At 41.5% G+C, this 27896-nt stretch overlaps 1 protein-coding gene and 2 non-coding genes across 5 annotated transcripts; all 3 read right to left on the bottom strand.

Annotated features, from left to right (window-relative positions):
* Positions 1-5488: 5488 nt before the first annotated feature.
* On the bottom strand, positions 5489-26083 carry rbmx (RNA binding motif protein X-linked). Of its 3 annotated transcripts, XR_013886533.1 has the most exons (11): positions 26006-26083; positions 23368-23488; positions 23003-23109; positions 21700-21862; positions 20900-21004; positions 19923-20051; positions 19724-19838; positions 18279-18404; positions 18101-18198; positions 15574-15680; positions 5489-10190 (listed from the first exon to the last, which is right to left on the bottom strand). XR_013886533.1 is itself a non-coding variant. In XM_080187788.1 (10 exons), the coding sequence occupies exons 2-10, from the start codon at positions 23474-23476 to the stop codon at positions 17171-17173; spliced, it is 1257 nt and encodes a 418-aa protein (XP_080043914.1). In that variant the 5' UTR covers positions 23477-23488; positions 26006-26083; the 3' UTR covers positions 16803-17170. The 3 variants fall into 3 exon arrangements, 2 of the variants coding, with proteins under 2 accessions (XP_080043914.1, XP_080043915.1); XM_080187788.1 differs by lacking the exons at positions 5489-10190; positions 15574-15680 and adding an exon at positions 16803-17475; XM_080187789.1 differs by lacking the exons at positions 5489-10190; positions 15574-15680; positions 20900-21004 and adding an exon at positions 16803-17475.
* On the bottom strand, positions 19282-19352 carry LOC145342764 (small nucleolar RNA SNORD61). Its single transcript, XR_013886619.1, has one exon. It is a non-coding gene; the product is annotated as a small nucleolar RNA SNORD61 (small nucleolar RNA).
* Positions 22384-22452, bottom strand: LOC145342763 (small nucleolar RNA SNORD61). The gene has a single exon (XR_013886618.1). It is a non-coding gene; the product is annotated as a small nucleolar RNA SNORD61 (small nucleolar RNA).
* Positions 26084-27896: the final 1813 nt, after the last annotated feature.

Raw genomic sequence — 27896 nt, forward strand, 5'->3', positions numbered from 1 at the left:
CAAAACCAAACCTGGACACCACTGCACAATTCGGAACATGATTCAAAAGTGGAATCATGGAAAGTTTATTGCATGACGTACCCAAAGTAGTGGTATACCCAGATGATGTGTTAATAACAGTTTTCCCAGATGAGTATTTGGCAAATCTTGCAAGGTGCTTAAGAGAGGCAGGTGTGTGACTTAAAAGAGAGAAGCGTATCCTTCAGTCTCACAAGGCCACTTACCTTGGTTTGAAAGTCGATCCAAAGGGCTACACCCTCTAGAAGAAAAAGTAAGACCTTTAAGGGAAACACCAGTACTTAGAAATGTGAGAGAACTGAAATCTTTTTTGAGTATGGTCAATTATTAAGGCTGGTTTATACCAAATTATCAACATTATTCGCACCGATGCACCTGCTTTTAAAAAAATTATCAAAACTGGTATTGGACCAAATCACAAAAAGAAGCTTTCAAGAAAGTTAAATTTGTTTTACAATCTTCAGATTTACTAATCCACTTTACTCCAAAGAGAGAAATCATCCTAATGTGTGATGTTTCACCAGGGACAGTTTTGTCTCATAGATTGGAAGATGGCATAGAAAATCCCATCGCTTTTGCATCATGAACCTTAACTGATTTGATTTATTATTGTCACATGTATTAGTGTAGTAAAAAGTATTGTTTTTTTGCACACTATACAGATGAAGCATTCCATTCATGGAGATGGAAAGGAGAGAATGCACAATGTAGAGTTACAATCATAGGTAGGGTGGAGAGAAAAATCAATTTAATGCGAGGTAGATCCATTCAAATGTCTGATGGCACCAAGGAAGAAGTGAGTCGGTTGGTACGTGCCCTCATACTTATGCATCTTTCTCCTGACGGAAGAAGGTGGAAGAGTGTGTGTCTGAAGTGCATGGCTGCTTTGGCGAGGCAGCGGGAAGCACAGACCGCGTCAATGGATGGGAGGCTGGTTTGTGTGATGGATTGGCTACATTCACAACCTTTTGTAGCTTCTTGTGGTCTTGGACACCACAGGAGCCACACCAAGGTGTGATACGACCAGAAAGTATGCTTTCTATGGTGCATCTGTAGAAAAGTTGCTGAGAGTCGTAGCTGACATGCCAAATTTCCTTAGTCTCTTGAGAAAGTAGAGGTGTTGGTGGGCTTTCTTAACTATAACGTCCACAAGGAAGAACCAGGATAGGTTGCGGGTAATCTGGACACCTAAAACCTTGAAGCTCTCGAACATTTTTACTTTGTTCCCATTGATGTGAATGGGGCATGTCCACCACTACACTTCCTGGAGTCGATGACTATCTCCTTTGTTTTGTTGACATTGAGGGAGAAATTATTGTCGTCACACCAGTTCACCAGATTCTCTCTCTCATTTCTGTACTTGTGATTGCTAAGAGAAAATACTACCAAGTTGAGAAAGGAGTAGTAATCATCAGTTACGGAGTTTAAAAATTCCACCAGTCTGTTTACAGGTGTAAATTTGTGATCATCACCAATCACAAGCCACTATTAGAATTATTTTGTAAAGAAAATTCTATTCCACCTACTGCATCAGCCAGAGTCTAATTGTGGGCTTTCATATAGCAGCTCTGACATAAACCAGATACCAAAATATCAAATACTGATGCCCTGAGTCATCTTCCTCTGTCTCAAACAACATCACCACCCTCAGTATCTCAATGACTTGGATATGCTGCTGTTATCGTCAAAGCGAATCTGGAATTGGACACACACAGACCCAGTCCTGTCCAGAGTAAAGCAGATGGTTTTCATTGGATGGCATTTCGACACATCAGATTAATTCAAACCTTTCCAGCTCTGCAGACGCACAGAACTGTGAGGGTGGAGTGTTACTGTGCAGATCAACAGCAGTGGTTCCTGGCCCAAGAGGAATGGTACTGTTGTGGATGGAGTGTTACTATGTGGGTCTGGAGCAGTAACTCCTGCACCAACAGAAGGAACGTTATTGCAGGAATTACACAATGCTCACCCAGGTCATACTAAAATGAAGATGCTTGCAAGTTAATCTATCTGGTAGCCAGGCATTGATAAAGATATTGAAAATCCAGTAAAGCACTGTGATCAATACCAATTGCAGAAAACACTGCCTCCTTTGCACCCATGGGAGTGGCCTCGTCAACCCTGGGCATAGTTTCATGTGGATTTCGCTGGTCCCTTTATGAGCACTATGTTCCTAATTACGTGGAGATGCCGGTGTGGGACTGCAGTGGGCACAGTAAGAAATGTCACAACACCAGGTTAAGGTCCAACAGATTATTTGGAATCATGAGTTTTAGAGCACTGCCTCTTCATCAGGTGAGCAGAGGTTAGTTCACACAAATAGGACATGTATAGGCAAAAACACAATTTGCAAGATGATTACTGAGTGGAATGTGAATAATGGTTGGAATGTGAGTCTTTACAGGTAATCAAGTCTTTACAAGTATGAACAGTGTATGTGGAGAGATGGATAATCACAGGTTAAAGAGGTGTGAATTGTTGCCACCAGGACAGTTAGTAGAATTTTGCAAACCCAGGTAATATAGTGGGGGTTACACGTAGTATGACATGAACCCAAGATCCTGGTTGAAGCAGTTGTCGTGTGTGGAACTTGGCTATCAGTTTGTGCTCGGCGACTCTACGTAACGTGTCTTGAAGGCCGCTTACCCGAAGACCAGAGGCTGAATGCCCTCAATTGCTGGTGTTCCCCGACAAGAAGGGAACACTCCTGCCCAGCAACTGTAGACGTTAGCTGAGTTGCATGAGTATATTTGGTGTACCTAGTGGATGGTGTTCTCACATGATAGTGGTATCCATAATTAATGATCTGCCATGTCTCGCAAAAGGTTACCGTGGCAGGGTTGTGTGGTGCTACAGTCATTGTACTTCTGAAGACTGGATAGTTTGCTGCAAGCAATGATCTGTTTGAGGTTGCACGGTTGTTTGAAGGCAAGTAGTGAGGATGTGGGTATGGCCTTGGCAAAACGTTCATTGTCATCAATGACACGTTGAACGCTTCAAAGATGTCATCGCTTCTTCACGCCTGGGAAGGACTGGATGACAAAGAGAACTCTGTAGACCGTCTCTCGGGTTTGTTTATTGAGGTGGTTGGTGCAGCTTTTCACTGTGCTGCATCTGAACTGTCGAGCGATGAGTTGAGTGCCATATTTTGTTCTTATGAGGGCATCTTTCAGCGTCTGTTGTGTTCCTTCTCGTTTGAGCAATCAATTACCTACACTGCTATTATGGAGCCTGGTAATTATTACACTTGCCTTTTTAATCTTATTAGTCATTTTAGCTTTATTTTTCACCCTTTTTTCCATTTTTGCTTATAATTGTCTTTTGTTTCTATCCTTGCTGATCTGTCTCATGCTCAGATCCCCAATTTTCTACAAAGAATATTTGGTGCAGGATAGATGGTTAAATGACAGAAGTTGTAATAGCACAAGGAAGTATGATGACAGATATTCAAAACATGCTAAAACTGATACCCAGAGAAATTGAACAGTTGGAGAAGGGGAGCCAAGCAGAAGAAACACAAAAAACAGGAAAAAGAGACTCGAGGTCCAGGATACAGGAGGAAGAAAAGCAACTCAACAACTTGTACAAAAATCTCAATCTTTCAAAATTCTGGAGATTCTGGAACAGTTCATGCCGATTGGAAAGTTGCAAATGTAACTTCACCAAAAAAGGAAGGGGTCCATACCTGTTAGCTTATCAATTAGAGAGAAAATGTTAGAATCTGTAATAAAGGACGTGATAACTGGACACTTAGAAAAAATAACTGCAACATTGGAAAGAGTCAACTTGAATTTGTGAAAGTGAAATTACGTACATAGAACGCTGCAGGAAACAATGTCTTGAGGCCTGGTGTATTGATGAGATCATGCAGACACTATAATAATGGATGGATAGAAAGCAGAGCATGAATAAACAAATAATTCAGCTTGGTAGGCTGTGACTAGTGGGGTACCACAAGGCCCAATGCTTGAGCCCCAGCTACTCAATCTGTGATTTGGATGTGTGGGTTTAAGCTAATATTTCCAAGTTTGCATATGACACAAAGATAGGAGGAAATATGGGTTGTGCAAAGACACTTCAGGGGGATTTGAAGGTCTAAGCGAGTGGGCAAAGATTTGGCAAATTGAAATACAATGGAGAAAAATGACATTAGTGTTTCATAAATGGAAAGCAGCTAGGAGGTTTGAAGTTCAAAGGCACCTGGCTGCACTTGTTCATGAGTCATTAAAAACCAACATACAGGTACAGCAAGTAATTAAGGCAGCAAATGCTAGATTAACCATGATGATTTGAGAACAAGACTAAAGATATCTTACTCCATTATTTATAACCTCAGGTGAGACTACACCTAGAGCATTACATGTAGTTTTGATCTCTTACTGAAAGATATACTTGCCATTTTAGGAGTATCACAAAGGTTCATCAAATGGACACTGGTTGGTAACAGTGCCTCTGCACCAGGGACCCAGATTTGATTCCTGGATGACTGTGGTTTTTGTACATTCAAGTTTTCCTTTGTTAAATTGTGGAACACAGGCATCACCGACTGGCCAGCATTTATTACCCATAAGTGATCGTGAACTGCCTTCTTGAATCGCTGCAGTCAATGTTCTGTGGGTTGACCTACAATGCCATTTAGGGAAGGTATTCCAGGATTTTGACCCAGTGACTGAAGAAACATCAACAGTTCCAAGTCAGGCTGGTGAGTGGCTTGGAGGGGAGCTTGCAAGTGGTGTTCCCATTTATGTTGCCCTCATCCTTCTAGATTGAAGAGGTCATGGGTTTGGAAAGTACAAGAATCTTTGTTAAATTGCTGCAGTGCATCTTGTAGATAGTACACACTGCTGCTACTGAGTGTCAGAGGGATTGAATGTTTATAGATGTGGTACCAGTTCAAGCAGGCTGCTTTATCCCGGATGGTGTTAAGCTTGTGTTGTTGAAACTGCACCCATCCAGGCAAGTGGGGAGTATGCCATCACACTTCTGACTTATGCCTTCCAGCTGATGCTGTTTCCTCTCTCAGTCCAAGTGTGTAGGTTAGATGGATAAACCATGGTGAATACACAGGGTCATAGGAGTGGGATGCTTTTGGAGTCAGTGCAAACTCAAATTGGACAAATCATCTTTTTCTGCACACTGCATTGTAGGGACTCTTAAGTTTCAAACTAATTCCTGTGCTGGAGAGATTGTCTAATGCAGCAATGTTAAATAGATTAGGCCTTTTATTAGCTGGATAAAATTTTTGTAGTTCAGTGTTGGTACAGGATGTTTCCCTTGGCAAGGTGGAACCAGTGGATGGATTCTCAGAATAAAGAGGCATCTCTTCACTCAGAGGTTGGTCATCTTTAGCATTCCCTGCCTCAGTTGTGGAGGTTCCATTTTTGAGCACATTCAACAGCCAACTCTTTTTTGTCCCCCCATATGTGGAATACCACAAATACTTGTTAGAAAACAGCCTCAAAAAACAATGTTCACTTCAAATCAAATTTATTGCAAAAAACATGAACTTAAAAAAATACACAACCTTCACAAGCATTTAATTTGAAATAGTACAGGATGTACATTTTGAATTCTGGTCAAAACCAAAATGCAACATAAAAGATGGCCAGTTTGTATTTTCCAACAGAAGGCCAGATTCTTTGAAAGTTGAGTTGCAATCAAGAGGCTTTCACCCATGAGTCACCAATACCTTTTCATATTAATTTAGCTTTCATTTAAGAAACTTCTTTCATTCCAAGATTCCTTCTCAAATTTTAACTCCAGTTTTTACACAAATGCTTCTATTCTATTGTTGTATCAAACTATTATGCATTACTGTATCTGCTATTAGAAAGCAGCAATTACAGCCAGTGTGGTGGTAGCATCCAACTTGAATCTCAACTCCTCAGCTTTGAACTGCAGACACTGCTGCACAGGCCACTCCTTCACATCCCCAATGACTACTATCTGCACCAACTTTCCAAAAGACCATCCGACTCTGAAAGAACACTCCACCCAGCAGCATTGTGGCCCAACTTGAGCTGTATAATGATTCAAATAACTTCCCTGTTTTTGTACTCAATGCCTCCATTAACAAAGACCATAAGCTTTGCTATTTTATGTAGCTTGGCTAGCAAGTTTCAGGCCATCAGTCACAGGATGTTCTTAGTAGCAGCATTTCACAATGACTGAATAGCATTGTCAACGTGTTGTTTTTAAAACTTCTTGCTGGGAGATGGTCATTGCCTGAATGTTAGTCACAGATGCTTTGGGGTCCAAACAGTTGCAATTCAGCAAATATTGCAACTTCTGATAAGATGTAGGGAGACAGTTGAAGGCGATTGGATTTGGGATGCTGCTTAAGAAATCAAAATCATAATGAAGTGGCCCTTTGGCCCATCAAATCTGCACCAGCCCAAGAAAGCCCTGAACTACTCCTACCAGCACTTGGCCACAGCCCTGTTATGTGACAAGAAATCCTGGGATAAAACCCTAACCCAACCATCTTTTGTGTTAGGTCCAGCTGGGAGTGTTACATGCTAATTCCCCAAAGATTCAATTTTGCTAGGGCAGCATCCTCCAATCCATGACCACTACCATCAAGGATGAGAGCAACAGATATTTAGGTTGCTCTCCTAGTCGCTTACCATTGACTCAGAAATACATCACTGTTCCTTCGATGTCACTGGGTCAAAATCCTGGAACACTCTCTATCAGCACTGAGTGTTCCTGCAACACTTGGGGAGGTAGTGGCATAATGGTATTATCACTTGACCAGTAATCCAGAGACACAGGATAATGCTGTGGGGACAGAGTTCAAATCCCACCACAGCAGATGGTGAAATTCAATCAATATCCAGAATTCAAGTCCATATAATTGTTAATTGTCAGAAAAACCCATATGGTTCATTAATGTCCTTTAGAAAAATAAACCTGTTGTTAGCTGATCAGCCTATGTATGAGCTCAGATTGTGGTTGACTCTTAAATGCCCTCAGGGATGGACAATAAGTGACATCCACATCCCATAAATGAATATACTTGTCAATTATGGTCCATTTTGAAGATCCTCCTAGCCCAGTAGCAATTTGTATGCTGAGCTCCTTAAAATGCCAAGTTAGAGTTAGCTGAGTAAATTCCCACTGACATGGTCTTGTCATCCTGATGGAGCATCCCATCAGTAGAACACAAGAAATTACAGGAGTATAACATATAGTGAGTCTGCACTATCATCCAAAACCAGAGCTGAACTACATCAGCTCCACTTTCCTACTGTTTCAGTCTTGAATATAATCAGTTACTGGGTCTTGGGAAGGACAGAAATTCTCAGTCCTAATGTCAACCCTTGATTTGAGACTAGAGTAAATCAGCATCTACCCCAAACCTACAATCTTCATTTTCACACAATATATACAACACAAACAGGCAATTTGGCCCAACCCATCCATGCTAGTATTAAATGCTCTACTTGAGCATCCTCCCACTTTCCTCAGAAATAACCACCCTCTATTTCCCTTCTCCCTCGTGCTTCTCTTGGTTTTCCTTAAAAGGACTCGTACTATTCATTTCAACCACATCTCTTTGGGTAAAGAAGTTTGTTCAAAATGCCCCAAATTTCTGACTATTTTACCAAACTCACATTATGAAGTTCAGTTACATTCTTCCCTAGAAGAATCTCTATACCCACTCAAATGTTGGTGCTCCTTTACATATCTGGTGTCATTCTTGTAAATCTCCAGTGCCACTACATTCTTTGTAACTACCCACAGTACACTCTATGCAAGTTCAACTAACATCTCCAGTTTGATTATACTTGCTTTAAAGAAATTGTGCTACTAAATCAGTGGCTGTTTTGGTGGCATTCAGTTGCCCCATTCCACTACCCTAGATAGACTGGCATCATACATTAAGTCAAAGAAAATTACAGTACAGGAACAAGCCCACCATCCCTCTAAGCCTGTGCTAACCATGCAACCTGACTGAACTAAAACCCTAAACCCTTCTGGGGGCTATATTCCTCCATTCCCATCCTATTCATGCATTCGTCAAGACGCACCTTAAGTCACTATCATATCTGCTTCCACTACCTCCCCTAGTGCCAATACCAGGCACTCGCCATCTGTGTAAAATAAACTTGCCTTGTACATCCCCTTTAATCCTTGCCCCTCGCACCTTAAACCTGTGCCCCCTAGTAATTGACTCTTCCACCCTGGGAAAAAGCTTCTGATTATCCACCCTGTCCATGCCCCTCAATCCTGTAGACATCCATCAGGTCACCCTTCAACCTCCATTGTTCCAGAAAGAACAAACCAAGTTTCAACATCTCCTCATAGCTAATGTCTTCCATACTAGATATCCTGTTAAATCACCTATTAGTCATATTAAAAACTTACCTCATGTTTATAGTCAACTTCATTTGTCCTTTCTACAAGTTAATGTCCTCCAATTTGTTGCAGTCTCAGTTTGGACCATCAACCCATTTGATGTCACCTATAAATTGTGTTTTTGATTCCAAAGTCAAAATATTAACAAATTGTGAAATGACCTATAATGCCACTGTCTTGAAGTCAGCCAGCAATCTATTCCGCCATTTATCCCAACTCTAGTCTGATGATATAGATTGAGAGGCACGTGAAGACCTTAAATTACATCTACTGCAGTATCACTGTCTACTTTGAATTTAGACTGGTCTAGCAAGATTTTACCTTTCACCTCATGCCCACTACTCAATTTCTCAGACTGCCTTCTTATTTCAAGAATCAATTCAAAGAATCACCATTATTCACTAATGCGATTATACCGTTCAAGTAAGGTGACCAATAACATAGCTGTACACCAAATCCTGCACATTCTGACAGACAGCAAAATCAGTCCTCAGATGCAGCAGGCCTACACATTTATTCCCATTGCCAAGTGGCACAGGCAATAATTTCACTTGCCATGCTCAGCTTTAGCCAGACCACTGAGGTGTGCCATTTACACATCAACTGAACCTTCTGTTAGGGAATGGCAGCTGTTCAAATATACAGCCAGTTTCAGAATCTAACAGATGATCATGAAATCACACTGGTTACAGTACAGGCCATTTAGCCCAATTATCTGCATCTGATCTTTAAATGAGCAATTCACGTAATGCCATTCCTGCCTTGTTTCCGTAACCCCACTTTCTTCCTTTTCCAATAATCCAGTTGAACCTTGCTGCACTCAAGGCAGTGCATTCCACACCATAACCAATTACATTTACATTTGTGTGTCCTGCGCATTCTTGATCATTTCACAAGTGAGAAGTTTCTTCCCATCTGGTCTGTTTAGAACCCTCATGGATTTTGAACACCTCCACCAAATCATCTGTCATTTTTTTCCTCAAAGGAAGATTGGAGAAGCTGGGACAATTTATCTTGATAATTGAAGTTAGAGAATTTTCTTCAACACTCCAATGCATTCCCATTTTTCTTAAAATATGGCACCCTGAAATGAGTATTTCAGCTGCAGTCAATGCCTTGTACAAATTCAACATAACCTCCTTAATAAAGCTTAAGGTACTACATGCTTCATTAGCCACACAAACTGTCCTGCCACTTTCAATGACTAAAGCAGACATACATCCAGGTTGTTGTCCTGCATTTCCTTCAGTGTTATACCCTATGTTGTCTTTCTGCATTTTTCCTACCAAATGAATCACTCATTTCTTCACATTGAATCGCACCGTTTGCTTGTCCTTTTGAAGTTCTACACTATCCTCCGTTTGCAACACTGAGTTTTGTATCTGCACATTTTGAAATTGTGCCCCGAATAGCAAGAACTAAGGCATTAATATACAAAGAAAAACAAGGATCCCAAATCAACCCTTCAGGGTCAATGCTGAAAACCTTTCAGACAAATGGACTAAGTATTTCTAGTCTATCCACAGGTTGGCAAAAATCTCAAGTTTCTGGTCCTCCCCATAAAATGGTGCCTCTGCTGAGTTATTTCTTTCATTGCAGCTGACTAATTTGTTGCCCATTCTGAACATACTATGCTCAGTGCTATAACAAACTCAATGACTAGAATGTAACAGAATAGTACATTGTTTCCAAAGATAACGTTTATGCTTCTAGTTTTATTCAACATTCAAAACTCCATGCATGCTGGTCCAATGCTTCCCTTCAACATTCTTTTGACAACCACATCATTTCAATCCAGGTACCACTTTGATCTGCAATAAAACAAATTAGTTTAAGTACTAGCAGTCAAAGCATTTCCATGAATCACAACTCATTATCCTGCAGGGACCTTAAGTTTATTTATACTGTGCACAGAATGGACTTGTGTTATGGACTGCACTTGTTGGATAAAGGAACATTAAGTAATAACATGTGGAGTTGGACACAGATTTGATTAGTTGTTGGCTCTACAAAAGCTCAATAGACAGAGGCAAAACTCACAAAGCAGCTGATATCACAAACTATACATGTGACTAGACTCCACACAACACAATAACCTCAAATAAATATGTAACATTCTGATGTAATGGCTTTCTGCCTCCTTTACCACCATCTTTCATTGGGTGATGGTTATATGGACTGGATACATGCCCTATTACATGGTCACAACATTCAGAAGACCACTGCTGAAGGCTGTGGAGGCCAAGACACAATGTATTTAAGAAAATAGATAAATCTTTAGACTAAAGGTATCAAGGGAATAGGAGTATGGTATTGAACAGATCAGCCACGATTGGTTTGAATGACAGAGCAGGTTTGAAGGGCTGAAGGGCCTACCCCTGCTTTGATTTTCTATGCAATTATGGGTGCCACTCAAAACCAATTTCAACTGTGCCAAACATTTCACACAGCCAGCCAGAAATACCTGCCAGAAGCAGAACGCAGCCAGGTTTTCTCCCACATCAAGTGGGAATGAAGCCAATTATAGCACGCCTACTTCTGGCCCTGCTGAGATCAGCTAACAGCATAGACATTGGTTTGAATCTTTTGCACTTCAACCCTCTGCATCACCCATAAGCTGAGGGTGAGAGGTGTCACTTCCTCTGCTGCATGGTAGCAAAAATAAATGGCCACAGCTTCCCAACAAGTTCAATAGAACCTGTTAAGACCTTACAAATGACACCTGCAGCAAATCTGATTTGCCATACAATGGAGCCCACAACAGAGGTCAATTCACTCCATAGAAGGCCAACCTGCCATGCCTCTGCATTCTGAAATGCATTTGTCTTAAGAAAATTATATACAATAATACAAGGCAGATGGTTTTTAATTTCCCAATGGGCCCTTTTCCCATTTGACGTTCATCCTTCCAACAGAACCTATTTACCCCAAATCCCTTCATAATTTTCCACCAAAACAGAAATTTCAGCATCCATATTCATATTTAGATGATTTTCACCAATTTGTCATTTGATGTGAACCACTTATCCCAAGTCACTGCAGATGTCATCCATGTTCATGACTTTACATGAGGTATGGCATTGAGGGTGCTGGGGCAAAAGCAGATAAATGGGGGTATAGTACAGGTAAGACATTTGATTGGCACAACAGGATCAAACTGCCAATCCTCATTCACACATTGGCATAAACAAAATTGTGTTTTTGTATGTGATAGCTGGCTCTCCAACCTCAGCTAATTCAACACCCTCACTTTTCCCCATAGTCCTACTAATTGTTCAAGATAATTGTACAATTCTCCAATTCCATCACAGTCTATGGTGGAAGCAGATTCTATGCATCCTGAATCTTGCTGTGTAAAAGCTGAAGGTAGACAAGACCCTGGGCATTTCCCACCAGGGCCTGAATAGAGGGCCAATAGAAGAGATTGCTGGGGACAAGAGAAATCTTTTTATCTTCTCTGATTACAGGTAAGGTCATGATGTGGACAACCTGGTGTTGTCAGACTTTACAGGTAAGGTCCCAGAGGATTGGAGAATAACCAATATTGTTCCTTTGTTTAATGGTGGCAAAGATAATCCAGGTAATTACAGGCCTGCGAGTCATACGTCAGTGGGAAGGAAATCATCGGAAAGGATTCTTCAAGAAAGAACTTTTTCCCCCTTGAAAATGAGCAGGTGAATTAGCAAGAGGCAACAGTTTTGTGAAGAGGTCATGTCTCACTAACTTGATCAAGTTTTGAGAACATTGATTGATGAGGATAGGGCAGTGGAAGTTATCTACATGGACTAGTGCTGAAGGTGAAGTCAAATAGGATTAAAAGGTGAGCTGGCAAGATGGTTAGAGCTGGTTTGGTCCTCGAAGACAGAGGGTAACAGTGGAAGGATGCATTTCTGAATGAAGGGCTGTGACTAGTGGTGTTCTTCAGGGATTAGTACTGGGATCTTTGCTGTTTGTAATATAAGTGATTTGGAGGAAAATGTAACTGGTTTGATAAGTTTGCGGACTTATTGTAGAATTGCAGGAAGTGATGAGGACCAGAGGATACAGCAGGATATAGATCAGTTGTAGACTTGGGTAGAGAAATGGAATTTAATCTAGACAAGTCTGAGGTAATGCATTTGGGAGAGTCTAATACAGATGAGAAACATGCAGTAAATGGCAGAACCTATTGATAGGCAGAAGGATCTGGGTGTACAGGTACACAGGTCATTGAAAGTGGCAACACAGGTAGAGAAAGTAGTCAAGGAAGCATACAGCATGCTTGCCTTCATCAGCCAGGGAACTGAGTTTAAAAATTGGCAAGTCATGTTGCAGTTCAATAGAACCTTAGTGAGGCCGCACTTGGAATACAGTGTTCCAATTCTGGTCGCCACATTACCAGAAAGACGTGGAGGCTTGAAAGTACAGAAAAGATTTGCCAAGATATTGCCTGGTATGGAGGGCATTAGCTATCAGGAGAGGTTGGAGAAACTTGGTTTGTTCTCACTGGAAGAGAGGTGGAGAAGCAACCTGAGAAGTCTGCAAGATTGAGGTGCATGGTCAGAGTGGATTGTTTGAAGCACTCCCCCCCCAAGCGGAAGGGTCAATTACTAGGAGGCACAGGTTTAAGGTGCACGAGGGCAAGGTTTAAAGAAAAACTTGCCTTGTGCATCTCCTTTAAACAGAGGGTAGTGGGTGCCTAGAACTCACTGCTGGGGGAGGTAATAGAAGTGAATACGAGAGAATTTTAAGGGGCATCTGAACAAATACATGAATAGGATGGGAATAGAGGGATATGGTCTTTGAAAAGTTAGGGGATTTTGGTTCAGACAGGCAACATGGTCAATGCAGGCTTGGAGGGCCTCTTCCTGTGCTGTAGTTTTCTTTTGTTCTTTGTATTGCCTCGGGGTTCATATCACCAAGCATTTCTCCCCTGGCTTTTGATCCAATGGGAATAGTTTCTCTTCATCTTAGGGTTAAATCTCTGTTCAATCACTCCTCTCCTTTTCTCTTCTGAAAGAAGCTCAACTTGTCTAATCCATCCACGTAACTGAAATCCTTCATCCATATTTTTCTAAATCCCTTCTGCATTGTGGGTGGCAGTGGCATAATGGTTAGCACTGCTGCCTCAGCACCAGTGAACCAAGTTCAACTGCCACCTTGGGTCACTGTGTGGAGTTTGCATGTTCTCCCAGTGTCTGCGTGGGTTTCTTCAGGATGCTGAGTTTCATCCCACAGTCCAAAGATGTGCAGGTTAGGTTGACTGGCCATGGTAAATTGATCCTAGCCTCAAGTGATTTAGCAGTATAACTACATGTGGCTAAGGGGATAGGGTCTGAGTGCAATTGTCAGTGCAGGCTTGATGCATCAAATGGCCTTACCTGTAAGGCTTCTATGATTTTCTCTAATGCCTTCACTACCTTAAGTATGGAGCCTAGAATTGGACAATACTCCAGTGAGACCAAATCATCTAGTCAAGTGACAGCATCCCAGTTCTGATCAGGTACAAATGCTAACATGGGAATGTTTATGGTGTGGTAAGGGTAGGTTTAAATTAAACTGGACAATAGATGGACACAAGTATATGGAAGTAGAAAAAAGGGTGCAGGGTCACATTGGATAGCAATACAAAAAAGGAGATTAAAATCTATAAGGAACACAAAAACAGGAAGAATGAATGCAGAACCAAACATTGTGAATAAAATGGTGAACTACATGTGCAAATAGCCATGTAAAACTATGTAGCAGCAGCAGCAACAGGAACATGGTTTAACAGAGAATTAGGAACTTTGAATGGGAGTTTACTGCTAATATGCATTAAAAAATTGTTTGAAAACAGCAATTCATAGTTAAAGAAATGCCTGAGATCTGAGGTTGTTACACATATGACTTGGATACCAGAATTAAGATTTGTCAATAATACCAATCCTGCAAATGTGACAAATAAACAAGATACCAGTTGACTAAATGGAGGATAAACTATTAGAATGGGTAGAATGTCTGCACAAGTATGAAGCAAGGCACTTTAACAGAAGGATTACAGAGAGACTATTTAATGGTACAATTCAAAAAAGTATGGGGTGCTTTCTTTGAAGGATATATGGAGAGCACAATTAGAGCATACAGGATCTTGGGCTTCAAGAGGCACTGAATACAAAAGCTGGGAAGTCATGCTGAACTTTTGAATAGCTCCAATTAGGTCACAAGGCTATTGTTCTGATGGCCACATTTCAGGGTTCTTGAATGCAGAATGGATTTATTGGAATGATTCTGGTGTTACAGGATTTTAACTACAAGGTTCTTTAAATGGGGAGCTGTCTTCCTTCGAATAAAGTAGTTAGTGAAATTTGATAGAATTGTACACTCAGACAACAGGTTTAGATAAGATTGCCAAGGAAATGCTGTGCCCATTCGTTAATTGGAGAACAAGGAATCCTTTTGGAAAAGGTTTTCAGGAACAAGTAATGGCCCAAAGCAGAGCCTATTAGTTAGCAACTCCCATGTCATTCTGAACTTGATTTTTCAACCTAGCTTTCTTATTACTGTCAGTAAACCAGGATATATTATTACACCATTCTGAGGGCCATCTAGACTCGAAACATTGGCTCTATTCTCTCCCTACTGATGCTGTCAGATCTGCTGAGATTTTCCAGCATTTTCTGTTCTTGTTTCAGATTCCAGCGTCTGCGGTATTTTGCTTTTAACAATGTGGAGTTGCTGGCGTTGGACTGGGGTAGGCATAGTAAGTAGTCTCAGAACACCAGGTTAAAGTCCAACAGGTTTATTTGGTAGCACAAACTTTTGAAGTATCACCCCTACATCAGGTGAGTGGAGTGTCTGATTCACAAACAGGGCATATATAGACAAACTCAAATACAAAATAATGTTTGGAATGCAAGTCTTAGCAGATAATCAAGTCTTTATAGGTACTGACAATGGTGAGTGGAAAGAGGGCTAAGCATAGGTTAAAGAGGTGTGAATCTCAAGCCAGGGCAGTTAGTAAGATTTTACAAGCCCAGGCAAGTCGTGGAGGATATAGGTAGTGACATGAACCCAAGATCCTGTTTGAGACCCTCATGTGTGCTGAACTTGGCTATCAGTTTCTGCTTTTAACAATGCACTCAATTGACTTGCACAGAATTAGAGCACAGAGGTTTTTCCCCTTTGATACCAACATTGCAAGTCAAGCCATGATAAAAAAAGAAAGCCAAGTACCTGGTTAGCTGTGACTTCAGGTTTTCATGCTGAGGAGAACAAATCTCCAACTGGCATGGAATTCCACATACCAATATTTCCAAAAATATTGGTTTTATATCCTCATCCTGTGAAAAAATATTCCTATTAGTTTGAGTTGCATGATAAATTCATCACACTGCTAATCTGCTACAATTCAATTACTTCTACATTAAAATGTAGACTATAAAAATCATTGACAAAAGTCACAATTTACACTTTCCATAGGCCATCCAGTCCACTGATGCTGCTGAATATTTGTCCAACGTGGTTCAGAAAATTTGCTTTGCAGATCTGAGTTTTGCGAACCATACAGAACTCCGTTTCATTTTAAAATCGAACAGGAGAATGGCTATATTTGGTGATCGATGGGCTTCCTTATGGAAACAGGTTTCATTTAGTAGGTAACTTAAAAGGATCTCGCTGCTCACCTACACAATTCCGTTTTGTTTAAACTGAACATGGAGTTATGTTTCGTGAACGATGTGCTTCCTTATGTAATCGGGTTTCATTTAGTAGGCCATTTAAAATGGTTTGTTGATTACCTACACAATTCCACTTTTTGTTTAATTTCAACATGGAGTTATAATTGGTGAACGATGTGCTTCCTTATGTAACCACAGGTTTCATTTAGTAGGTAACATAAAATAAGGTTTGCGTTGCTTACCGGAGTTGCTCTTTTCACATTAAAATGGCCCTTTGAATCGGCTGAGAATGTCCTAGATTCAATTGTCTTTCCTAAGTCTCCAGCTTTTGAACAGTGACAGGCCAGTGCAGATCTTGATGCTCAATTCTTAAAACCATAGCAAATTCCTTTTAAGGTGAGACACTACACTTGCAGAAAATTGAGTCATAAAAGTGTTTTAATGACATTTGGGAAATTTAAGATTTGTATCCATTTTAAGCCAGAACTTAAAAACAAATCACTGTTAAAGATACTCACTGCTGACGATTGATTTTTTTAAAAAACCAGCTTGCTTCAGAGTCAGCTGTGACTGGAGCTTTTGAGGTTGAATGTTGATCTGGAACTGTAGGAGACTGAAATATAACTGGTATATTTTGAAATTGCAAAATTGGGCAGTTAATGAATGGTTCATCGCCATTGCTTGCTGTTTGGTGAATCGAGCTGTTTTTGCTTCCCATTTGTAAAAACCAGGCTAATTTATTTTGCCTTTGTTTCCCACCCAGGAGTTGGTTAAAAAACATACATGTTTCACTGAAAAAAGTTTCAGTCTTTATTTCACAATATCACTGGTGCAACAAAGCAAGATCTAGTTCTATATATCCATATTTATGTATGGAAAAGCCACAGACAGCAGCACTGTTATAACATTTAACTTTTTTTCATGTTTAACCAGTCTCTGCACCATTCCCACTAGAATGTACAAACTGACTTTTTTTAAAAAAACAAGAAACTAACATGAAACAGCAAACCAAAATTAAAATTTCAAAATCTGCTTGCATGGAAAGCACTTGACAGTCCTTTCACCTCAATTTTTTTTTGTTGTGTTTCAGTCAGGAAAAACAGCACTATGAGCAAGGGCTTTTTTTTTGGTCCATGGTTACATCAAGTTCAGTTTTAGTATCTGCTTCGACCACTGCCCCTGTCGTAGCGGTTTCCGCCGCGCCCTGATCCACGATTTCCTCCACGGCTCGAGCTGTTATAGGAGTCACGCGGGGGATAGCCTCTTTCCATTGGAAGAGCTGGGCCTCTATCTTGCCTACCAACACGATCATTGCGGCTACTTGAGTAAGTATCACTTCTGTAGTTATCACGGCCTCCACCATATCCATCCCGAGAGCTGGTGCTGTAGTCATCATAACGACCACTTCCACTGTAAGATGGTGGGGGCCCTCGTGCAGGTGGAGCACCACGCGAGTTACCTGCAGGGTCAATGGTCAGGTCATATGGAAACGTTTGAAATATTCCTTACATTTTATAAGATCTACTCACTTACTGCAGCTTTGTTGAAATTTGCATTTTTAAAAACTGATTGTACTTGCAACATTGAGAGATGCAGCAATGAGATGCTCCCATCGCCAGGGGTTATTTGGCAAATGAATGAAGTTTTTGAAATGCAAGACTTAACTCATTTTGGTAGTGTCTCACATTGTCATTCTTCCAGCAACGAATGGGGAGATTATGCAGAAATATTTCCAGCCTTTAGGTTTTGGTGTGCACATGTTACTGATTTTATTTGATTATAAAGTTGAATATGCATTTTCTTAAGTGGCTAGGCATTTTGTTTGACGGACATTGCTAGTCAGCAAGCTTGTACTCTTTGAAGTTCATTTGTTTTGCTGTGGATTTCAACTGTGCTTTGAACTGGGTTTTATCACTGTAGAGATAAACTGCTGGAGGTTCAAAAGACATTTCACTGAACAGTTTATGCAAGACAAAACCATCCAAATTAAAACAATTACACCCTTATTACAGTTGCCCAAGTCAAAAATATATTCCTACAATTTTATATACTAGCTGACACTACACAATCAGTTGCCATCTTACCATAGCCATCATAGGAATCTCTGTAGGAACCACCACCACTTGGGCGATCATTGTAATAATCACGTGGCTCACGTCCACCCCCGTATCCATCTCGATCACTAAAATAGAAATCATCCATTTGAAATGGTTCACGATAATCAATTGTTTTCATATCTGCTAGTTCAAAACCAGCCCCTACCTGTATCCTCGTGATCCATAATCATCACGACCAGAATGAGAATATTCACGAGAACTATAGGAGTCCCTTGGCGGTGGACCATAATCTCTTGTATCTCTGGAACTTGGATAATCTCTGCTAGAATAACTACAAGGTAAAAGATGACCGTTAATTGGAAATTGCTAGCATGGAAAGGATGAAAAAGAAATCAGAGGCTGTAAGATATCATTGGCACAGTCTAAGGAGTCAAGGCACACTAGTAAGATAACAAATTTCAAAACTTAAAATCTGTACAAGTTTGAGAATGTTTTCGTGCCAAGGGGGAGTTTTAGTGCCATGTCACAGACAATGGCTAAGCTGGAGGCATTTACATCTAGGAAGAAATTCAAAATTACGACTTTCCTCCTGGCCCTACAATGGTTTTCTCACTCAATTAGTTATCCTATTATCTTTCAAAGGCTACTGAACTGGCATCCACCATGCCAGATAGTGCAATCCAGATCCTAACCAGGATTTTCATGTCACTTCTGGCTCGTTTACCAATGCGTATCTGTGTTGTCTAGCTATTGATCCTTCAGTCACTGGAAATTATTTTGCTATTCTGTAACTAAATCCTTCATAATTATCATATTTCTTCTTGGTCTTTCTCTGCTTATGTACAGAAGTCTCTGGAGCAGGACTCAACTAGCTCCAAGTTGGTGGCACTCATCTTCAATGAGCCATGGCGACTACTTTGGGATCAGCAAGTTAAAATCTGATGAGTTTTGTTCAATAAACTTGGTCAAGTCAACGTTTACTTATACAATAACAATACATCCAAACTAGTCACTTAAGCTTTAAGCCAGTCTGGTGAAAATGCACATGGATTGACTGCTTTTGCCCAGCACCACAGATCTATGCACACACAAGATAGCTATTAAACTAACAGCTAGAAGTTGCAACTACAGAAGTTTACAGCATTCAAAATCAGTTGCTTCTGCAACAAAAGCTAGGTTCCACATGATTAAAAAAATCCAGTTATGCAAAGCTCAGAACTTCTTAGAGGAAAAGTGGCTATATCAGCTTGATAATCATTGCCAATGAAGTCATCACAGCTTAAAACTTACAGCAAGTGGATGTTGCAATAGTATAGCTTTATCTATTTACTTCAGCACCCAACATTCTAATAGTAAGCAGAACTAAATTAACAACACTGCTATAATAAATTGCTTGCAAGCTTAGTTTATGAAGTCAAGTGCTCCTGGACCATGCACAGGAAATCCATTATCAAGCTGTTGCAGGGGGCACACAATCTATTACAATTTTTGCTACCATGTTAGTTCTGATATGTGTAAATTCAAGCAAGGTAAACAACTCAAGAATGGGTTATTTGCATGGTGGCAAAAGATGGTACTTCTACAATATAAAACCAGACCTTCCCTCCTCCTTCAAATGATCTGCGTCCCCAGAGACTGTAACGACTTTACCTGTCTCTGCTGTTGTAGTAATCCTCTCTTTGTATATAATCATCCCGCCTGGACGGCATCATATCTCTGCGGGATGGAGGCGAACCATAACTATCCCTTTCACGTGAGGGAGGCCCTAGGAAGAAAAACTTGGGGTCACCAAAATTCCAACACTTAAGATTGCAAAGTCAAATATGTTATCCAATGGAATAATTCTTACCTCTTGAGCCACTTCCTCTTCCACCCATTCCCCCACTTCGCATTGGCCCTGAAGGAAGGGGCCTTTTAGGTGGTGGTCCATTTGCACGTCCTGGGGGACCCCTTTTCATTGGTGGCCCTCTGGAGGAGACTTTTAATGAAGAAAGTACTTGTAGATATTTGTTTGCATTTGTTTTACATTTTGAAAACAAACTTTTCAAATACACAATAGGTATGATTTTTAAAAAGGAGTCTTGAAAATATTGTTAAATCCATATAGTTAAGTTAGTCAATACTTCACATTTCCTGCTTTTGGGAACAGGCCCAATTGCAGCTTAATTAGGAAAGAACATGACATTCAAAACTCCAAATCTAGAAAATATTTGATCTTTGATATATATATATTATAGATTTAAAAACATGCTTTAAAGACAAACACAAAATAGCATATTTTCCACATTGGAAGTGTACTTTAAATAAAATGCATTGCTATAATGTGTTTGAAATTAGGCAACTTCATTTTCTGCTAAAATCAGTTAACAGTTATTTATGATTTAATTTCAATTGTATATATAGTATCATAATCAACATACAAATAGACCATGGCCATATCTGGTCAAATATTTGATCCAAAAAAATAAATTTGCTTCCAATGCTTTACAGGTACATTTCCAGTGATACTAATGCTGTGTTGTCCAATACAAAAATCACTGACTAGCCACGGGTCATTCTAGCCACATGTGCTAATTTTATTTTAAAAACTCAGTGTACATTACAGTTAAATACATTCATGCATATTTACTTGCACATCAACTTGCATTTAGTAGCAAAAGCACTCAAAACACTTTCATGTTCCAATTTTACTATTGTACGAAAAATAGTTAATTAAACACACCCAATGACCAGCTATTGTTACTTCAATTTACCACATCCAGATCCGAATACACCACATGGCTAACATATTGGACAACACTGCTAAAGCTATGTTATCAAACTTACCAGTGTATGCTCCCATATCATCACGCGGGTCAGGACTCCTAAAGAAATGTACATTCCTCTTAAGGTAGCACTGTTCTATCTCCTGAATCCATTCACCGTGCTCACCTGCGTGGCAAAATCTACTTGTGCCATCAACAATGCAATTATTGCAATTTTGTAAACATAGCATATACTGAAACAGCAGATGCTGTAGACATTACAACGGAACATGACCAAACAGGTAAGATACACTCCAATGTGAGTTATTTGAATTGCGTCGGCAAGGATCGTGGAGATATCAGTAACCTGTATTTTTGGACTGGTTTCATTTCTTCCAGAACTCTAAGTTCTAGATGAAATAATTAAAATGCAAGATATACAACTTATTTCACTTTTACACTGATACGTAGTGCATCAGTTACACATATGGCTGCAAACCTACATTTACCTTGGGTCCCAAAGACGTGTTTTAAGAGGTTAAGTATTGACAATAAAAATTACTTAAACTTAAAAGGGCTACGTTTAAGGTAGAAGTTTTAGTTTCATCTGGCTACTCTCAAATCTCTTGCGTCCAAGTCCTCCAAGCGTGTGGGACTGACCATAAGTAAACCAGTGTTACTTGTTTTATTCTCCACTTCCCTACCCTTAACTCAAATTTTTCAAGGATCCAAAATTTAGATTGATTTATATTTCTCTCCTTCAATATAATTTTAGACAGATTCACCCATTAAGTTAGTTACTGTGACTGTCCAGACAGGAGAGCAATAGATTTGCTACTTTCCTCTTCAAATTATAAACAGATCGTTGTTTCAGACATTTACCTTTTTGAGGTGGACCTCTCATTCCTCCACTACCTCCTCTTCCACCTCGAATCCCCCTAGGAGGACCACGGCTTCTTGGGGGTGGGGGTGGTCCACGTCGTCCACTATTTTCAAATGCTGGCTTAGTAGCTTGCTCTACTTTAATGGGTTTTCCATCCAAAGACTTAAAAAAAAATTGAGGGAGTAATAAAAATGTTTGTAGTGCACTTGACTGGATTCAATGGGAGGGTTCTACAAGGGTATATGGTCAGTTGTGATCAGGAAGCACAAACCACAAATTATACCAACATCCAAGTAGCCCTGCCTTTTGCTTCAAAACCATAATGTGTTTCAACAGGATCTGAGACATACATTCCTGTTCAGTTTTGTGCCAGGTGATCGTGATGGCATACAGCACCACAAGCGTTTCAAAACACCAACGGTCATCACAATTTATGGATGAGGCAAAGTATATTCAGTGACCCTCACTGCAAATCCCTAAGATATTGCAAACCTGATCTGTCCTCTTCTCAATAGAGAAAGGCACTAGAATAATTGTATTAAGAGCTGCACTATAGTAAAGGCATGCAGTAGATTTCTGCAAGTGCAAGAGTTTACTGGACTTAAATAGCTGCAGTCCTACAAGTTATTTACTGCAATCAAAACTTGTGACAAAACCTTTGCTGATGTAACTCGAGTGAAACCAAGCTCAGAACTTCTTAGAGGAAAGGCAATATCATTTCTGATTATCAGTGCCAGTGAAGTCATCATTGCTTAAACTTTATACACAAGGCATGCTGCAAAGCATAGTTCCATAAACTTGAGGTTAAAAACATTGGGGTGCTAAAGTAAACATTCCAGCACACATGTAGTGGAACTGATAATAAACAGCATTCCAAAGCAGTCTAAGACAAAACTATTTACACCAAAACAAAGACTCAATGACTACACTATCAAGTCTCAGCCAAGCATGATAGACATACTGAAGGCCAGAACATATTTACTAGCACCCAATTCAGCCACAGGCCCAGAAATGCGCTGTCCACCCTCATTTTTAGTGTTTGACCAAGAAAAAAAAGTTGAAGATGAAATAAATGATCTCCATTTGTTAATGAAAAGCAATGGGGTAGAAATAAAACTCAAACAAACCATATACACCAGTTTTTTTTTGGTATAGCAAAAATTCCTTCTGGGTTCTGTTGTCAGAGATAAAGACCGACCAAAGTTTTTGTGCAGAGCAACTTCCAATTAGCTGCCCAAATATTTCTTGCCACATCAAAACTATTTCAGTCAAATTTGAAGTGCATGTTTTTTAACATCTCACCTTTCCATTCATATCCCTGGCTGCATCCCTCGCATCTCCTGGACTTTCAAAAGTAACAAATGCAAAACCCCTCGACTTATTTGTTTCTCGATCTTTCATCAGCAGAACTAACAAAGGAGATTAAGAAGTTACCACATGTTCCACAATTGCATTTTCAGTATAATTAAAGAAAGCACAATTTCTTACGACAGAGCTCAAGGAAAATTATTTGCTTCTGTAATGCTCCCTCTACAATGTCCATAATTTCTTCATGCCAACTTTAGTACCTGGCTATTTCTAGTACAGCATTTAGCTTCACTAGTCTCTTGCCAGATTGGCAAAATACTCAAGGGGGAATGCCAACTTAAGCCTTCTGCATCACATACCTTCTACTATCCTTCCATATTTGCCAAACACTGCTTCAAGTGCCTTTTCATTTGTTTCAGTATTCAGACCACCAATGAAGAGTTTTCCAGGACGATCTGCTTCCACCATTTTGATGACCACCTACAGAAGTTAAAAATGCATTGTCAAACCATTGCACCGCTGTCAGTTAAATGCAACCAACGACCCAACTGGTAAACTGAGTGGCTTGCTAGGCCATTTCAGATAGCATTTAAGAGTTAACCACTTATGGATCTGGAATCCCATGAAGCCAAGATTCAAATTAATTCCTGCATTAACTTCACTGCAGTCATATAAGCCTACTTATAAATAAACTAATTCTTGGTTTGAGTGAACGATTCTACAAAAGGTCAATCTTTGGCATTAACAATGGGAGTTGAGGGCGCCGTACTTACGCAAGGATATTTTGGCCTTGGAGGGAGTGCAGAGGAGGTTTACTAGGCTGATGCCGGATTTGAGGGGGTTGAGCTATGAGGAGAGGCTGAATAAATTAGGCTTGTACTCGTTAGAGTTTAGAAGAATGAGGGGAGATCGCATTGAGACGTATAAGATGATGAATGGGATGGATAGGATAGAGGTGGAGAGACTCTTCCTGCTCAGAAAAGATAGGACTAGGGGGCACAGCCTCAAGATAAAGGGGGGGCGGTTTAGAACGGAGTTGAGGAGGAACTTCTTCACTCAAAGGGTGGTGAATCTCTGGAATTCTCTGCCCGTTGAAGTGGTGGAGGCTGCCTCGCTAAATATTTTTAAGACGCGGGTTGATGGGTTTTTGATAAGCGAGGGGATTAAGGGTTATGGGGAGAGGGCGGGAATGTAGAACTGAGCCAAGACAGATCAGCCATGATCTTATTGAATGGCGGGGCAGGCTCGAAGGGCTAGATGGCCTACTCCTGCTCTTATTTCTTATGTTCTTATGATCTCGAAAATAAAATTCTGAAGTGTACAAGAGGAGCCCACATGTAGCAGTATTGGCACTAGACAAGCAATCCAGAGACCCAGGTGCAAAATCCACCACAGCAGATGGTGAAATTTAAAGTCAATAAAAAAAAAAATCAGAATTTGTCAAATACCCGATTCATAAAATCATTCATTCGTCATCCTTAAAAGAAGCAAAATTCTAAGAAAACCAGGCAGAAGGGATGATATGAGTTCTTGTTGGACTTGCAAAGCTCTCCATACCAACAGCCTATACTCAGGCCAGACACCACCAGCTGCAAAACAATCCAGGTGACAGCACAATGCAGTCAGGAGGGAGATGCCCTCACATCAAAGGAAATTTACCAGAACATTGCTGGGGTTGTTTTCCTTACAGTAGAGGTAGAACTGAATTGTAATCAAATAAGGGACATACATGGGACCTTTTCCCCTTAAAAAGGGGCTCATTAACCACAAGTCATAGATACAATGATGAGGTAGGAGATTTAGGTGCAGTAGAAAAAGCCTTTCCACCTAGAAGGTGACAGAACTGAGGTAACACTATCTGAAAAGGGTGCTAGAGGCAGGAACACAACATTTACACAGGATGAGCATTTGAAACTTCAATATTCATCTGTGGATCATGGACATCACTGGCCAGCATTTATTACACAGCCCTAGATGCCCTTGTTCTGAGGGCAAATGAACACTGCTGTGGTTCTGGAATCACATGTAGATTAAGCTTGTTAAGCAGGGTAAATTTCCTTCCCAAAAAAACGTGGAGAACCTCATCTGATTCATCAGACAATCAACAATGGTTTCATAGCATTCAGTAGATTAACTCCAAATACTTTTTATTCAATTCAAATTTCACCATCTCCTGTAATTCGAACCAGGTCCCCAGAACATGAGCTCGAGTTTCTGGAGTTCATGGACGAGTGGCCATCACTCTACCCGGCTGGCAGAGCAGACAAGGATAGGCAGTGAGTGATAGCGGGCTGGGGCATAGGGATAGGCTGGGTGGAGGGGCCGGATGGTCGTGCACACAATGGGCCTGCCTCAGTGCGGACTCTACTGTTGAGAGAGGCAGGCTCTGATCGTCAGGGACACAGTTTTGTAAAGTGGGACGGTGAGTGAGAGGAATAGTTCTCTCTCCCCCGCCACCCCCCCACCCCACCCCACCCCACCCCCACCGAAGCGCGTGCACAGTGCAGGGCTCAGGCGCGCGCGGGCGGCCGTTATTCAAACCCAGCACGCGCCTCATTCCCCCCCACCCCCTCCGCCTCCAGCCGGCCGGCTGCACAAAATGGCGGCCGGAGCGCAGCAGTGGCGGCACCCTGGTAATAGCAGCCCGGCAGCGGGCGGCACAGACCCAGCGCCGCAACACCCCGGTCTCTACCCACACTCCCGCCGGCCAAAACCGACCCGAAGCACCCCCTCCCAGCAATTCACACTCCCGCCGGCGGATCACCCTCAGAGCCCGCCATCCCCGCTCACAACATGGCGCCCGCTCTCGCCCCTCACACACACACACACAAAACACTACCACCCAATTCCCCAGCCGGCCCCCGATCAAAACCCACCCACCGGCCGCCAGCCTCACAGTCAGGATGTAGTGCCTCATTCATACAGCCGCCCACCGGCCGAGCCCGCAGCCCGGCCCACTCACTAACACTCAGCCCATTCCCCACAGCCCACACCCACCAAGCGCTCCTCTGCCTGCGACACAAAAGCAAATGGGCGCCAGTTGCCAGCGCGCCTTTTATAGAGCCGCCGCGGAGCCAGAGCGAGGCTGTGGCCCGGATGTTAGCGTCATCAGCAGCTCCACCGGCAGAGTCATCCAGCCAGGGATAATCGAAACCAGGGTCATCGAACCCAGATTCATCCAGCTGCGGACAATCGAGACCAGAGTCATCCAGCAGGGGGTAATCGAGACCAATGCCATCGAACCCAAAGTCATCCAGCCCGAGTTAAACGAGACCAGAGTCATCGGACCCAGAGTCATCCAGATTGGAAAGAAGATCCGGTTAGGCTTGTTACAGCCTTCCGGTCTCAACATTTTCAGATCATTACTTTACCCCACTTCGACTCCTTTGTTTTCATTTTATTTCATTTTTAACTGTTCCCTACCTTTTATTTCTTTATTGTTTTTATTTGTCTTTCCCCCACTGTTTCTCCCTATTTTATCCTCCTTTGTTTACCTTTTCTTCCCCATCCGCTCCCGCCCTTCTCCCCCCCCCCCCCCCCCCCCACATCTTCATCTGTCAAGTTTACCCTCTGATTTCAGCTCCTCCGCCGTTTGGCCATTCACACCCTTTATTCTCTCTATGGATTGCCATTAGCAGTTTTTGTGGCAATGATTCATCTTTCATTCTACCAATATGTAGTGTGAGTATAAACAGTTCACACTTTCTGTGCCTTTTACCCTTGACAGTGTCATGTGGACTCGAAACGTCAGCTGTTTTCTGTCCTTACGGATGCTGCCGAACCAGCTGAGATTTTCCTGCATTTTTTCTCTTTGGTTTCGTCATTCAGACCGGACAGATACTGAGACAAGGTCGACTGGCCTGTCAACGCAGACTGAGTAAAAAGTCTGACAACACCAGGTTTTAGTCCAACCGATTTATTTGATAATACTCACAAGCTTTCGAGGGGACTGCCTCTTCGTCAGGTGAATGGAGAGTTCTGGCCTTAGACAGAGCATATAAAGCACAGACAGTTTAGAGATTACTGATTAGTAAACCTGGGTCCCTGGTGCTCTGAGGCAACAGTGCTAACCACTGTGCCACCATGCCACTCATAACCCTCGAATTCCTGCACTCACAATAGAAATGGAGCAGCACCATTTTGACAGCAATGGGATAACCCAATTGAAAATTGACCTGGGGTGATAATTACCATGGGAGTGAGATGATGGCTTGTGGGAGGGGTCTATCCTTGCTGATTGCAGTCTGTAGGTTAGGACGTTCAGGATCCAGTCACAGAGGGAGGAGCCGAGCCCCAGGCCATAGAGTTTGGAGATGAGGTTCGTTGGAATAATGGTATTGAAGGCTGAGTTGCAGTCTATGAATAGGAGTCTAACATAGGTGTCTTTGTTATCCAGGTGTTACAGAGTTGAGTGCAGGGCCAGGGAGATGGTGTCTGCCGTGGACCTGTTGCAACGGAATGTGCAACAGTCAGAAGGCTCCAACTGTAAAGAGGCAATAGCTAAAGAACAGATACAGCAAGCTCCAAAGACCACGATACATTATGGCTGAGAGATTCAGGCTTCACACCCTCAATGGTTAGAGGTCGAGATGGTAGCAGTAAGGAGGCAGAACCTTGACTGAGCTGATAGCACCTGGCTACACCCATATATTTCCAATGTGAAAGCACTGAAAAGCCTAGGGTGTTTGGTAGGCAGTGGCCTTGGGGGGTATGTCCAACTTCTAGTCATCCTTAAGGCCATGTGACGCTGCAAGGGAGGATCTAGAGATGGAACGTCTAGAATGAGGACAGCTCAAGGGCTTCACAATGACTTATAGAAGCATAGAAAAAAGTAGCAGGAGTAGGCAATAAAGGATGGGCAACAAATGCTGGCCAGCCAGCGATGACC

This window comes from Carcharhinus amblyrhynchos, chromosome 4, assembly GCF_965287045.1.
Source record: "Carcharhinus amblyrhynchos chromosome 4, sCarAmb.v2.hapA, whole genome shotgun sequence".
Lineage (NCBI taxonomy): Eukaryota > Metazoa > Chordata > Chondrichthyes > Carcharhiniformes > Carcharhinidae > Carcharhinus > Carcharhinus amblyrhynchos.

What these genes read in the sequence shown, in the direction of transcription:
- rbmx (XM_080187788.1), bottom strand. Translation starts at nt 23,476, where the DNA reads ATGGTGGAAGCAGATCGTCCTGGAAAACTCTTCATTGGTGGTCTGAAT. An exon ending in CCAGGGATATGAATGGAAAG is followed by an intron (nt 21,863 to 23,002) that starts GTGAGATGTTAA and finishes TTTTTTTTTAAG; the next exon opens with TCTTTGGATGGAAAACCCAT. An exon ending in AAGAGGAAGTGGCTCAAGAG is followed by an intron (nt 19,839 to 19,922) that starts GTAAGAATTATT and finishes TTTTCTTCCTAG; the next exon opens with GGCCTCCCTCACGTGAAAGG.